This window comes from Mytilus galloprovincialis, chromosome 2, assembly GCF_965363235.1.
Source record: "Mytilus galloprovincialis chromosome 2, xbMytGall1.hap1.1, whole genome shotgun sequence".
NCBI classification, from domain to species: domain Eukaryota; kingdom Metazoa; phylum Mollusca; class Bivalvia; order Mytilida; family Mytilidae; genus Mytilus; species Mytilus galloprovincialis.
Window position 1 is genome coordinate 62,416,520 of NC_134839.1, and position 15,157 is coordinate 62,431,676.

At 32.1% G+C, this 15,157-nt stretch overlaps 2 protein-coding genes across 2 annotated transcripts in view; one reads left to right on the forward strand and one right to left on the reverse strand.

Moving 5' to 3' along the window:
- LOC143064068 (KAT8 regulatory NSL complex subunit 2-like) overlaps positions 1–15,157 on the reverse strand; it is a 486,386-nt gene that overhangs the window by 348,396 nt on the left and 122,833 nt on the right. The window lies entirely within an intron of this gene.
- On the forward strand, positions 3,588–13,067 carry LOC143064058 (sodium-dependent phosphate transport protein 2A-like). The gene is made up of 9 exons (XM_076236568.1): positions 3,588–3,804; positions 3,924–4,095; positions 6,118–6,246; positions 6,578–6,709; positions 9,122–9,313; positions 9,792–9,910; positions 10,661–10,729; positions 11,187–11,298; positions 11,643–13,067. Exons 1-9 carry the CDS (start codon positions 3,700–3,702, stop codon positions 12,584–12,586), a joined length of 1,974 nt encoding a protein of 657 aa, XP_076092683.1. The 5' UTR covers positions 3,588–3,699; the 3' UTR covers positions 12,587–13,067.

Genomic DNA, 15,157 nt, shown 5'->3' on the forward strand with positions numbered 1-15,157 from the left:
CATAAAATGTATTAACATAAATAAAATTAATTTAAGGCCTCCCAACACCTGCAGATTTCAAACGCTAGACCTTATTACTTTACTTGCTTGATGAGTTAATTTTCGTTATACTCACTGGGTTTACCACTTACTTCAATTGACAACGTGAATATCTTTCCCCCATTCTTCTTTATTGTATTTATTTGTATAGTATCTCCGTTCACAAGAGCCAATATTACATTCAAGTGAATAGATTCTGGCTCCTTTGAGAATCTATATGTATTTGAAGAACAAATTATTAGATAAATAAAATCTGCTTTTTTTATAAACCATAATATTTCAGAAGTTAGAAGATTTGGATGCTTCATCCCTTGTATGCAGCTTCCTTTTGTTGTAAAGTTTCCTACCGTAAAATGTTCATTGGCCTTGACCTCATTTTCATGGTTCAAAGAATGTGTAGGATATTTTTGTCCTGAAATACTTATTTTGATTTAGATAATAACAATATTTGGTTTATAGGATACATACAAGGTCTACGTGTCTGTCAGACAGGATTCACCTGATCTTGACATCATTTAGGTGTATACGTCCTTCTGACAAGGCTTCATTTGACTTTGACCTTTTTATCATTATTCTACAACATATTTATTTTAAAGCAGGTAAGATATTTCAGCGTGTGCACTCTCGGTTATTAACCTGAGCATCGGGTGTGCATCTTCTCTCATTCTACTATTAATCATCCAGTAAGCCACACAAGAACTTCACTTTAAAATTAATCGTAAAACCTCACTATAGGATCTTGATACTTCTAGCTATTATATAATTCTAAAAATCTGAATTAATGTTTTCTTTTGTAGCTCATCTGATCAAACGTCTGAATAAACTACGTTAAAAAAAATCTGTGAAACTAATGGGTCAAAGTTACCTTGGGCTAAATATTCCTTAGAAAATCTCGTTATAAATTTGTGCTTGGGGATTTGATCCATCAACAAATATGACCACTGTTGCAAAAGATAGAACAATGGGTAAAGCTAAAAATTATTGAGTATATCTTACACAGTTAGATAAACAATTACAGAAAAATGTAAAATCAGAAAAATACTGAACTCCGAGGAAAATTCAAAACGAAAAGTCCCTAATCAAATGGCAAAATCAAAAGCTCATTGATAAATACAACAAACGAATGGATAACAACTGTCATATTCCTCACTTGGTATATGCATTTTCTTATATAATTATCCCTTCGAAAATTTTACGGATACCATCAAGAGTTTATTGATCGTCAGCAAATATATCTGTTTCACAGATGACAACGGATATGTTCCAATTGTCGTAGGGGTACGTCAAGAAGGGGTAGTTATTGTTTTCCCCTAAAAATGTTTCTTATTTCCAAGTCTTCCAATTTTAAGAAAAACTATTGTGGTCATTTGATGACATAAACAAATTATTCTGAACACAGATTTCCCCATACCTTAATCACTTCAATAGTAGTAAATTTTAGAAAAAAAACATTCGATTTTTAGCATAGAAAAAACTCTGACTCAGGCAAAAAGCTTGCCACCTCCAAATTGTAGTGAAATGGTTTTAAAAAAATCTGACTCGGGTCATAAAAAAACAGCCCATCCCCTCCTCCCTACTTGAAGTGAAGTGGTTGTTCGCTAACTAGAATCCGTGTTCTTTTCCTCGAATGTGTCATATCGAATTAGACACTGAGTTTGTACTTGCATAATCAATACTAGTAGTTCTGTTTAAGTGTTAAGTAAATGGTTAAAGCTGGAAAAACTATACTGACAAGTTTAATAGACATTATGTTTACTCTTAAGAAATGAACAATGTATGTTGAGTATATCCCTTATTAAAGATTCAATTACATGTATGTAGATTTAAAGGAGTGAGAAATGACGTTGGTGGTTCTTGTTCATAAATTCTTTCAACGGATAAGGTGTGTATGGGGTTCACGGAGTATATAGAATCATAGGACCAAAAAAACTAAAACTAGAAATTGATGGGTGTTAATCTAGAGATATGGCAGCTAGTTTGTATATCATTTTTTCTCTTTCAGTATAGTATACCAAGGATTTAATCCTTGAATATACAAACTATATTAATGTCATTTTTTAAATTAATTACTTCAAAAAATGTTCATTCGGTTTCAGCATGGAAATATTTTATCAATATAATACTTCCATGATTTAAATAAATATTCCTTCATATTAGATATGAGATAGCAAACATTTAACTGCAAAAAGGGGAGGGGTGATTTTTTGTCTGGAGCAGTTTTTTCAACGCTTTATATCAATCAAATTATTTTTTCAACATTGAAAAATATTGAAAGGTTTACAGAAAATCTGGATTCCCGAATACTTTTTTGTCATCGGCTTGACCACAACATTTTTTTCATCAAATTAGGGATCCCAATTTTTTAAAGGAAAATACCATAGCCCTCATTGTTTATTGGTCATTCCTTTAAATAAGCAATTAATCCAATACAGAACGGTATAGCGCATCATCAGACAAAATTGATTTATAAATCGGAGAAAAAAAGTGTCATTTCCTTACAATACCATGCATGGAATTTGACTGAACTTCAGTGATGGAAAACACTTGCCCAGGATGAATTCCTTTCATATTTTAATCATATTATATCAAGGTATTTTATATTTAAAATATTCAATTGCTTTGTTGTATATAGCCGGATGTATATATATATATATATAACAGTCAGCAGAATACAGTTTTATAGTTTTATAGTAAGCATTTCTGTGTCACCTTGTCAGTCCTCAAAATTTGGGAAACTGTTTTAAGAAGGTGGAGGGCAATATAGGGTGTATAAATGAAGACGGTATCATGCGTATTGTTATTGTTTTACTTTTCTACATTGGCTAGAGGTATAGGGGGAGGGTTGAGATCTCATAAACATGTTTAACCCCGCCGCAATTTTGCGCCTGTCCCAAGTCAGGAGCCTCTGGCCTTTGTTAGTCTTGTATGATTTTAAATTTTAGTTTCTTGTGTATAATTCGGAGTTTAGTATGACGTCCATTATCACTGTACTATTATGCATATTTTAGGGGCCAGCTGAAGGACACCTACGGGTGCGGGAATTCTCGCTACATTGAAGACCCATTGATTGCCTTCGGCTGTTGTTTGCTCTATGGTCGGGTGGTTGTCGCTTTGACATATTCACCATTTCCTTTCTCAATTTTAAATATCTTGTTTATTTGTTTATCATATTTATTTATTTCATGTTGTTATATATCCTGTACAGCAGCTATTTAATCAGTCGCACAACAAAAAATGATTGCTAACAACAGTTCTTTAAAGAATTCTGGTTCGATCCAGTTTCTTGTACATGCAGCTGATCATGAGTGTAGCTTGTTCTTTTCGGCGCAATATAAATGCACATAATTTCAAATAAAATTATTCTGATTGGATAGTAAAAATAGATACCTTGTAACTGATATCATTACTACATAAAAATAGTTCTTTAAATTAATTTATATATCATAAAAAATGAAATATAACGGATAAAAATACTACTAGTTTGTAAAATGATAATAAAGAAACGTATTCTATTCAAATTGGAACCCCTTCTGTTCAAATAATCTAAATATTCCACAAAACATGAAACATGATGTGAATTCATGCGTTAACCGGTTAATAGAATAGAAAGTAGTTCCAACCTAATCAACATAATTGGTTTCATTGACAATGTCATAGTGAATGGCGGACGTCAGAGAGAACAACATGTCTATCGGGCAAAAATTATACGAAGACATTGTAATAGTGGTTTCAGATGAGAAAAACAACAAAAAAGTTCTAGGAGAGGTAAGTAAACTTTTTTAATTCATCAACACAGTTATCTTTATTGTTAATGAATTATGTGATGAAATTTTTTAATGACAATGTCAAATGTGTTAAAACCACGTGCTCTACTCAATTTAAAGGTGGTGCTAATCCCAGCTGTGACGGACTGCCAAAATGTGGTAAATCCGATGACAGATGGCCCTTGCGAGTGTGAACCTTTGGTCCACGGTGTCAGTATCAAGGAAAGGAATCAGGGTCACCCAGACGACGGGTCAGATGATGCCCGTGTTGGCGTTTGCGTTAATAGTAATGGTGGGTAAAAACGTCAACGCCTGCGAACATTTTACTGTATTGTTTTTTGAAGGTGTAGTTTGGTTGATTTGGGAAAAAAACTCTTCCCATTTCCAGATTGCATCTGTCCAACCAATTTCTTAAGTATGGAGTTGTGACCGACTTTTATTTATTGGAAAACATGACAATTTCTGAGAAAACATTTATTTTAAATCTGAATTTCAAATTCTCATTAGGCAACGACACTTTTCATCTTTTTAGGAGAGGAATTATATTATTTATGAGACTTTTTTGTTATATATATTTATTTTTATTTTTGGGGGGGGGGGTGGAAGGGAAATTTATTGTGCATTTCTTTCTTTTTGTAAACATACCAAAGAATTCCTTAAATTAGATTGATAAAAAAATGTTGTTGCACTTACATCTCATGATTTTCAGTAAATTATCAAATAATTGTTTGTATAAAAGTTTTATAATTGGCTTCCTCCATACTATCAGGTATTGGAAAATAATTTCTCTAATTTTTGTGCTATTTTCACATTTCCTGACCGGTGTGAGAAAAATATTTCTCCTCACTAGTGAAAAATCTGTTCTCGGCAAATGATTAGTCAAAATTTGATTATGACGTCAAAATGTTTTGTTTTCTTCTCAATTTTCCTATTGTGACGTCATGAAAAAAGGCGACCTTGCCTGATGACGTCGCATATAAAGAGCACAATTTTCTGAAAATCTTTGAAAAAGAACGATAAAAAGCATTAGAGAAACAGATTCCGACACTATAACTCGTGTATTACGATATTTCTCCACTCTCGACAGTTAAATTTTATTATTTAAAGGGCTCGGCAAGCCTCGCGCTTTAAATAATAAAATTTAACTGTCTCGAGTGGAGAAATATCGTAATACACTTGTTGCAGTGTAAGAATCTATATATTTATAGATGTGCATATTGATTTAATACACTGTCAATTAATGTAGTCTTGAAGATCAATGACATCAATACATAACTTCCTGCATCTTGAAAAATGTCATCTCATTTAGATAATATAAACTTTTTTGTTGAATTATGGAGGAAATATTTCCTGATAACAAGGATTTGTATCTTACTATACACATTCTTGAAATAACTGATGAAATATTGCTAAATTATCATGATTATAAACAAATTTAATTGTATTGAAGCAAAATCTCTGATGTCATCTCAAAATGCTAGAAGTTTGTTACATTTTTGTACATAGCAGCATAACAAAGGTAGATCCAGCATTTTGAGAGGGAAATTCCTGGAAAAAGTTTCCACCAAGATTTTTACTCAATGATATGTGCTGATTTAAAAAAATCCTTTAGGCAGCAACCATTTGATTTTCTGGGGGGGGCTATGGTTTTTTTTTCTGTGCAAACTTTTTTTTTCGCCTTCGGCGAAGAACAATCTATTTTTTTAGCGACAAACCGAAGACAATTTTTTTCTTTCAATTTTAGCATTACATATAGTGGCAGCTGAGGGTGAAACAAACAATTTTTTTTACTCAGGTCCAAAACAAATTATTTTTTTCACCAAAACCTGGAAACAAACTTTTTTTTCCAAAAAAAACCATAGCCCCCCCCAGAAAATCAAATGGTTGCTGCCTTATTAAATGGTTATATTATTATAACCGCTTGTTGGATCCACCTTATATTGATAAATTTGAATTCTATTTGCAGGAAAATAGTAAGTATGATCATCTGACCTTTGCTTTCTTTTAATACTATTTTTTTGTTGTTGAAAAAATTGATGGCAAATTCGAGAAATTCTCTTAAGATAATGGTAATGATTAAAGGAAAATCTTTCTGAAATATTTTAGATGGTGAAAAGTATCAATATTATCAATACCATCTGAACTTGTTCATCAATGTTGAGATTAAAAACTCCCAACTGTCAGTTCTGGTTTGATGGTGTTTAAGGGATGCTGTCTTGTTGACAATAACCAATGTCCTTGGCATTAATATTGAGTCAAATTCATATTCTTTATATTAACTGATTAACATATATTCATACTTGTATTTTTTCAGGAACCAAAATCAAACATGGCTTGCAAACCGCTGGAAAATTTTTACTGGTACTTGGATTCCTGTATTTCTTCATATGCTCACTGGGACTTCTTGGTGCAGCATTTCAGTTGCTTGGAGGAAAAACTGCAGGTACTTATTCAAAAGTTTAAAAAGTATTTTTGTAATCTTTTGATTTCTAACTGAACGAGTAGGCAACTTAATTTAAAAATGATCATATGTTGCCAGGAGCAGCTAGAAGAGGATGTTAAACATTGCTTATTAGAGTGTGCTGTGTTGCCAGGAGCAGCTAGAAGAGGATGTTAAACATTGCTTATTAGAGTGTGCCTTGTTACTGTAAACTGATGCATATATTTTAAAACCAAGAGGATTTAAAAAAGAATTTAAAATTTAGACTCAAATTTGTTATTACTCCAATTCCACACAGTACAACATCTAACTGGTGATTGCTTTATCTTTTTAGGAAAGGTATTTGAGCAATCAGAACTACTTAGTAACCCAGTTTGTGGGTTGATGATTGGTATCTTGGCAACTGTTTTGGTTCAGAGTTCAAGTACATCCACCAGTATAATAGTTACCATGGTAGCATCAGGAAGTAAGTTGATATATACAACATTTTAGGTTAAAGGTTGCAGACAAGAAATTCTTATTCTTCTTCCTTGAAAAAAACACAAACTATGATGTAGTGAATTAACCAAAATAATTTAAACTAGAACTTGATGATAGTGAATTAAGTGAAGGATGTAAATCAGACCTTGAAAATACAAATATTTTTGAAATTTATAAAATTTGATTTTTCATTTGTTAGTAATTGGAAGTAAGCATTTCAGAAAGGGAAAACAATGGGCTAGAAAATTAATTAACCTTGATGTTTCATAGGAATTTTTAAAAAAGATGGTTAGAAAGTAAAAGAGAAATTTGAGAATAAGTAGTGTTCTGCCAAATGATATTTATTAAAGTCATAAGAAACCTCAAATTAAAAAAAAATATGCATATGTTTTTTTATAACTAAATGGATAGTTTTGATTATACAACTTATGTACATATACTTTTTTCTGAGGAAAATTTTTAAATTTGTTCACATTTAGAAGAAGTTTACTTATTTTTAATTGCTTCCAAGAAGCAATTCGCCGACACATTTTCCGTATGCGTAGTGACCTGAGCGTAACCCTCTTCGTTAAAATCCGGTGGTCGCAATACGCATGGATCTGTCATTAAAATAAACAATTATCTGATTGTTCATGTTAAACACGTGCTCAATGACCATGCTTTTTGTTATTTGTTTACTATAAGGTGACAATCGGTAAACTTCAGCTTCAAAACACAGCATTTAATGAGAAGCCATATTTGTTAAATCATAAGACAGAGAGAAAAAAAAATTGACGATTAAACAATATACAGTCTGCACCAAAAACTTTTTCAACTACTAGTCCGAAGACCAATATTCTGACATTTTTCTTATTGGGCCAAACAAAGTTTTGCAAAAACTTACTAGTCCGAAAGAAATTTTACTAGTCTGGGGCATCGGACTAGTGGCTAACCGTGCAGACTGAATATATATATCAGGGATCTCCATGGCCTGTTTAACGATGGCGCCCCGCCATCGTTCGAATGTCTTGCGCCATCGTTAAATTGTCTTCCGCCATCGTTCAAAACTTCATCATTTTTTGTAGCCCGACTCCATTTTTTATCAATTATAATCAAATGCATGTAATTGCATAACCCTTAGGCTTTTTATGTTATAATCCAACACAGTTCTAACGCCTGAGGGATATCCGGATTAAGATCGCTAATTACTTGTACCTGAGCTTGAACAGGTAGATCAACAAACCAGACAGGAGAATACTATCTGAGGATAGACGATCCATTTGTCGAATTAATCAACTAAGTTTCAGCAAATGATTATGATAATTTAGATTAAATAAATAATTAATAATCCAGTTACAAAGAAAACAGTTTAACAAGTCGAACACGTGCTTTAATTTGACTTGCGCAATCAGCATCCCCCATTTTTAAGAAGAACAAAATAAGACGCAAAACAGTAAATATTATTTCATCGCAAATAACTCGAGTACTGCTGTAACGATAATTTAGAATTATGTTAAAAGTTTAAAAGTAAAAACTTATAAATATTTCCTGTAAAGAAATATCGTATCGTAATTCCGAATTCATTTCGTATATTACAATCAAATTGATACATTTTCCGGTTTCTTTTCGACTCGAAAGATGCATGTTGCACAGCATCAATTTGTCAGATAAAGTCATTAAAAACCTTTTCATTTGCTTTACAAATCTCTTTAACCTTTTACATAACCCGTACGAATCGTTTTGTAGTTGCTGCAAATCAGCCATACCGGTAATGGGTTCTGAATTTGACAGTGTCCATGAAAAATAAGCTCCACATCATATGATTTTTAACCCCCATAACAATTACCAAAAATACAAGAAATCTACATGGGGACCGTCATGACAGCTTTTGGTCATTCTCGACTAAGGGGGGAACATGAAGACTTGGCATTTGAATGGTTAAAAACGGAAAATTCAAATAAATATAATTTAAATAAGTAATGAATTAGCATGTTCACCATTCCTTGTATGGAGGGATAAAATACTTCCGATCGCGCTACACTGTACAGCGTAGACATGGTTTGTAATGGTGAAAGTTCCTCCATGGTTCAATTTTCATCCATGGAGATCCCTGTATATGCGTAAAAAATGAGAAATTCGTGCACAGAGGACTTAGTTTATGATATTATACATGCATTGGTTCAAGAATTGGATAAACATTATTTTTCACCACTCACTCGTTTCATATGACTTAAAGTAAACTACTTAAGCTGTTTGTTGTCAATATTTGTAATGTGCTTAGGCAAAAGACTGGTGCATATCCACTTTGTTTCTTGTTATTTTTTCAAAATAAAGCACAAATGGTGATTTTTTTTTACATCAGTTTAATAAAATAATCTTTCAATGACAATGTAATGTACATAATTACCAATTATTTCAGTAATTGGTGTAAGACCAGCTATACCAATGATCATGGGAGCAAATATTGGTACCAGTGTAACCAACACAGTAGTATCCATGGCTCAAGTTGGTGACAGGAACCAGTTCAGAAGAGCTTTCTCTGCAGCTACAGTTCATGATATGTTTAACTGGCTGTCAGTTATTATTTTACTGCCATTAGAGTGTGCTACAGGTAAACCATTAATTTATATTCATATATAACTAATAGGTTTTATTTCAGAAGGGGAAATAGACATTAATTTGCGACACATATCCCATGCCTAGTTTCACATTCACAAAAGAGGGGGGATAGGAGGGGTCTTGATCCCGAAATCCCGGACTTGAAAAAACGAAATCCCGAGGTCCCCAATTTAAATAAAGCAAATCCCGACATCCCGAAATCCGAAAAAAAGGATTCCCGGATCCCGAAAGGGGAAATCCCGAGCTTAAAAACACCCGATCCCGGAGTCCCGATAAAGGTCCTATCCCCCCTCACAAAAGCTTAAAAAAAAATTCTGAATTCAATGTTATTCTTTGAAAATATTTATTTTGATTTAAAAGATTGGTTGTTTTTTTAAATACATGTATCTGATTTTGATCTAACAAACAGGGAAAAATTGGTACTAGAAAGATAACTCTTATTTGAATCATTTTATTTTCAATTTTTGTAGGATATTTAGAGAAACTGACGGGTGCATTGACAAAATCTTTTAAAGGAAGTAGTTTTAAAGGAGGAAAACAGGATTTCCTGAAAGTTATCACTAAACCACTCACTAAACTTATTGTTGAGGTAAGTTAGGCCTAAAAAAAAAAAAGATATGTGTTTCCGGTAACACCATTTTGAAAAATAGGGTCGGTAGGTCGGAATTCTTTTTTTTTTTTTTTTTTTTTTTTTTTTTTTTTTTTTTTTGACATCGTAAATGAAATCCGGAAAATTATCATGGTTTTTCCAAGTCCAGATCCGTAATTAGTTTAAAAAACCGGAAGTGTGCCATTTGCAACGTTTTTGAAGCACCTGCTGTGCAAATTTCTTGGATTTTAACCTATTTGGAATACCTTTTGACATTAATAAAATGTTTTACTGGCTTTCTATGCAAGTAGAAGCAAGAGAGAAAAAATATTATGTCATCTATCAGAAGCCTGTGTCAAAAACAGGTTCGGTTGATACAATTTTTTTTATTTTTTTTTGAAGATCCAATAAAAAAGTTAGGGTCGGGGCTAAAAAAACAGGGTCGGTCGGGTTACCGGAAACATCGATCTTTTTTCTCTCGGCCTTATCTAATGTGAGCATGCGAAGTTTTACCAGGAAATCAAATACAAAATTATAATAAATAATTGTACCTGTAGAAAACATTTGCTTGTGTATAATATTATATATATTTATTTGAACAACTTGGGAGAACATTTTCTCATTCCTTTCTCTGTACTTAAAAATGGCATTTTAAGCATAAAAATTTAAAAGTATATAGCACAGATATCTTTATTGATCAAAGTTGCTGTTAAATAATAGATTTTATTGGATTTTGTTTTCTCTTTTTAGCTTGACAAGAAAATCTTGCAGAAAATTGCTGTTGGTGACAAAAATTATGAAGACAAAAGCTTGATAAAGGTATTAAAAGATTGTGGTCGAATTTACTCACTGAGTGTGTGTCTGTCAACTGTAGTCCTAATTGCTTTCATCTTGTTTGTTAATTTACTAGAAATATTCATACATGTTCCATAGTGAAATGAATGATTTGAAAAGATATTAAGCATTACAATGGCAGAAGCTATAAAAAAAAATTCCAAGGTTTTATTGCATTTGAATATGAACCAAATGAGATTTAGTATAAAATAAGAAAAAAATTAAACAGTTTAAGAAATGCACATGATGGTGCTATTAACTGCAGAAATTTATTCTCAATATTGAATCATATATAGTTGAATGCTCGCAATAATGCATGTCTTCACCCCGTACTTCCCCATAACAACATTACGTTTGATAAATTAAAATAATAAAATTTAAATTCCTAATGAAATTTGAGTTGAAGATAAAATTTATAATAGTTTTTTTCTTATTGTTTCAGAGATTCTGTGTCAAAGAGGCAGATAAGGGTGATTGGACATACAATGTGACTGCCACTGTTAATACCACACTCAATTCAACAGTAAATGTTACTGAACAAGGAGGTCCCAGATGTAAGTTGCAAGAAAATAGATGAGTGAAAAGGGGGTTAAACAGTTTTAAAAAAAAGAACTATTGAATTGTGTAAGCTTTCTTATTCAGTCCAAAAAAATGTTTTATTCCAAAAATGTCTCCTATATCTGGACAGGAAGGTCAAGTCCCTATATTCTGGAGACAAAGATTTTCTTGGAAGTTTGAAAAGTTGATATCCATGAAACAATGTACACGGATAAATAACATTTCAAAGGCAATTGAATTCAGTTATATATGCAATGCTATGAAACTACTGGTCATCTAAAAATAAAATTAAATCATATCTCCTATACAAATGTATAACAATATTTGTTTGTTATTCCAGGTGCATCATTATTCAGCATTCTGGACTTGAATGATACAGTTTCCGGTGTGATCTTACTAATTTTCTCCCTCGTGGTGCTTTGCTGTTGTTTAGTGGGCATGGTAAAGGTACTAAACTCTATGATGAAGGGACCAATAGCCAAAGCTTTAAAGAACGTAGTAAATGCTGATTTCCCAGGATGCTTTAAGTTTTTAACAGGATATGTAGCTATGTTGGTCGGGGCAATATTAACTGTTTTAGTTCAGAGTTCATCTGTATTTACTTCAACACTAACTCCATTGGTAGGACTTGGATTAATTAAAGTTGATCGAATGTACCCTCTGACTTTGGGATCAAATATAGGTACCACCATGACATCATTATTAGCAGCATTTGCGGCATCAGAAAATAAACTGGATGTAGCGCTCCAGATAGCGCTTTGTCATTTCTTCTTCAACATTTCTGGAATTTTGATCTTTTATCCAGTTCCTGTAATGAGAAGAGTACCAATTCGAGCTGCCAAGTTTTTGGGAAAAATTACCTCCGAGTACAGATGGTTTGCAGGAATGTACATTGTATTGTCTTTTTTGTTGTTACCTGTGATGGTATTTGGATTGAGCATGGCTGGACAAATTCCATTTATAGTTGTAGGATCCATTGTACTTTTCATTATCTTTAACGTAGTAGTGCTGAACCTGTTACAGAGTAAAAATCCAACATGGTTACCTGCACGATTAAGGACATGGGATTTCTTGCCAGAATTTTTGCATTCATTAAAACCATACGATAAAGTGTTCACTGCCTGTTCTATATGTTTCTGTACAAGTTGTCAGAAAAAAGACTCGGTATATAATTCTCTGCCATTGACAGAAAGTGCTTCAAGTTCTCCTAATAGTAGCTCGAACAGTAGTAGATTTCCAAGCACAGCAAACTCAACAGTTGATCTTCTTCAAAACCGTGTATGATGATACTTTTAATTTAGTTGTGCACTTATTTATTTATTTTAAGGTTCTTTTTTGTGTAAATATTAAAAACTAAATTAATGATGAACAAAAATAAAGAATTATTTAAATTTTTACAAACTAAAAGAAAAGGAAACAAGTTGTCTTTTATAAACTCAAAACTAAAAGACAATCATCAAATGTTAGTGCTATGATTTCAAATTTTATATGAATCTCACAATTTTAGTGCTATTATATCAAAGTATATATGTGAATCTCTAAATAAGATTAAAAGGCAGCTATATTGATTTTTCTATTGATGAAATTTATATTTGTTTCAATTTATAATAGAAATAAGTATTGCCGGTTTTGTATTAAATGTTTGTAGTTTTGTTAATGTATAACTATTTCTGTTTTCCTATTTTGGAAGCTTGATCTGCTAAATCTATTAAAAATATCTAGTATTAGTGTATGAACAATTTTTCTTTTGGTTCAAATTGTAGCATTACTATCAGCATTTAAAAGTTGATCCCCAATTTTGATAATTTTTGTGGCATTAAAATATAAATGTACAACAGATAATATTATATTTTAGAACTTTTAATTTACAGATATAAGATATAAAACACTACTTCAATTTTGGTGATCATGATTATAAAGGAGAGTGAATTTAAAATTGCTTTTTTACTGCCAAATTCAGAATTATTTCAAACTTGTTCATCACATTAAATACTTGAAGAAATAAGGTGGATACAGGTGTACAGGAATTTTGATACTGTCCACATTGGATAGATAAAGTGAATTAAAAAAAAAAAATCTCAGAGTTTACAATATTTGTGAATGTGTATGTGAAATAAATGAAATACAAGTTGCCATGCTGAAACAGTGCATATGGAAGATTCTTTTAGATTTGTTATCATAACTTGTGTGGTATGTGTGTGTGTATGCTAAAGTTTTCTCGAGTTAAGATTGATTTTAAGATCTGATATTTTAAAGTACACAATTTTTATGTGTAGTGAGTATGCCTATGAATACAAGTTAAAACCCAGTATTTCAAAGGATAACTGTTAACCAAATAATTGTTAATGTTTACTTTTATTTATTGATTAAAAATGAAAATTATGTTTTATTTATTTGTAATTCTGCACTTAAGCCTTTTTGTAGTTTCATTGGTCTGAAGCCATACCACAGATGGTGTTAAGATGCACAACTGGGAATATGGTTTCTATACTTTGTTCTAAATTAACTAAATGCAGAGATTGTAAATTAATTTGTTTACACCATTGAGACCTGTTGTACTTACATGTACACTGTACAATCATTTCCATACACTAAATATATTAACTCGTGGCTTTAGTAAAATATATCTGGGGGAAAAACCCAGACCAAAACCACAAAAACTTTTTATTGTCCAATGAACCATGAAAATGAGGTTATGGTCAGATTTAACCTGCCAGTATAACATGTACTGTGTGAATTAGCACTTACATAAGCCAACAGCATTGTCCCCTACACCTTTCAATTATTCCATATACCAAATATAGTTGACCTGTTGCTTTTAGTATCAGAGATATGAACTTGAGCATAAAAAACTTAAATGAAACATGTTTGAAATGAGGTCGATAGACCTTGAAGGTATCCCATATTCCAAATATTGTTAAAAAGGTTCTGGACAATTAGGTCAAGGTCAGCTAAAACCTGTTGGACGGACTTAGTACACCTTACAATTATTCCATACACTAAATCTAGTTAACCTATTGTCATTAGTACAAAAAAATGTATTTGAAAAATCTATTTTTAACCTATTAGTCAAGGCCAGATGATTCCCATTAGGCAGACATAATGTGCCAGTCCCAAGCCTGTAATTCAGTGGTTGTCCTTTGTTTATGTGTTGCATATTTGTTTTTTGTTAAATTTTTACATAAATTAAGCCGTTAGTTTTCTCGTTTGAATTGTTTTACATTTGTCATTTCGGGTCTTTTATAGCTGACTATGTATGTGGTATGGGCTTGGCTCACTGTTGAAGGCCATACTATAACCTAGGGTGCAATCAACAGTTTTTTTCTATGACGTCACATTTTGAGGAACCATGCATAAGTGACCCTTAGTGGTGGACTGATTAATAAAGATACTTGTATAAAACTAGATATCACTGGAATCAATGTTCTCTAGTTTATAATGAAATAAAAATAATGTGTACTTTTAATATATTAAAAATATTCCATCCAATGAACATGGGGGAAAAAAGGTCTAATTTGAACATAAAAAACTTGAAACCAGGTCATGTGCACACCCATGAAGACATGATCCATGCACATTTTACATAATCAAAACTGTATGAAATTTGTAGGTTTTTACCTGGCCTTTCAAAAAAATCTTGTTTTAGGGTACGGTTTCCTGCTCCGAAAAGAGCTACAGTGGCTGCAAATGAGTTTTCAATTTTCACTGCCAAAAAAACAGGATGTTTACAGTGTTGTCTCCCCTCAAAACATGTAAAGTTAATATAAATTTTAAAATTATTTCAATCATTCAACCTGTTTTAATTCAAAGGGGGGGGGGGGGGAATAACCCCTAGTTTTTTTTATACGAAACTGT

Coding starts and splice junctions, on each gene's coding strand:
- LOC143064058 (XM_076236568.1), top strand. CDS start 3,700: ATGGCGGACGTCAGAGAGAACAACATGTCTATCGGGCAAAAATTATAC. Junction 4,096..6,117: donor CGTTTGCGTTAATAGTAATG/GTGGGTAAAAAC, acceptor GTATTTTTTCAG/GAACCAAAATCAAACATGGC. Junction 6,710..9,121: donor TACCATGGTAGCATCAGGAA/GTAAGTTGATAT, acceptor CAATTATTTCAG/TAATTGGTGTAAGACCAGCT.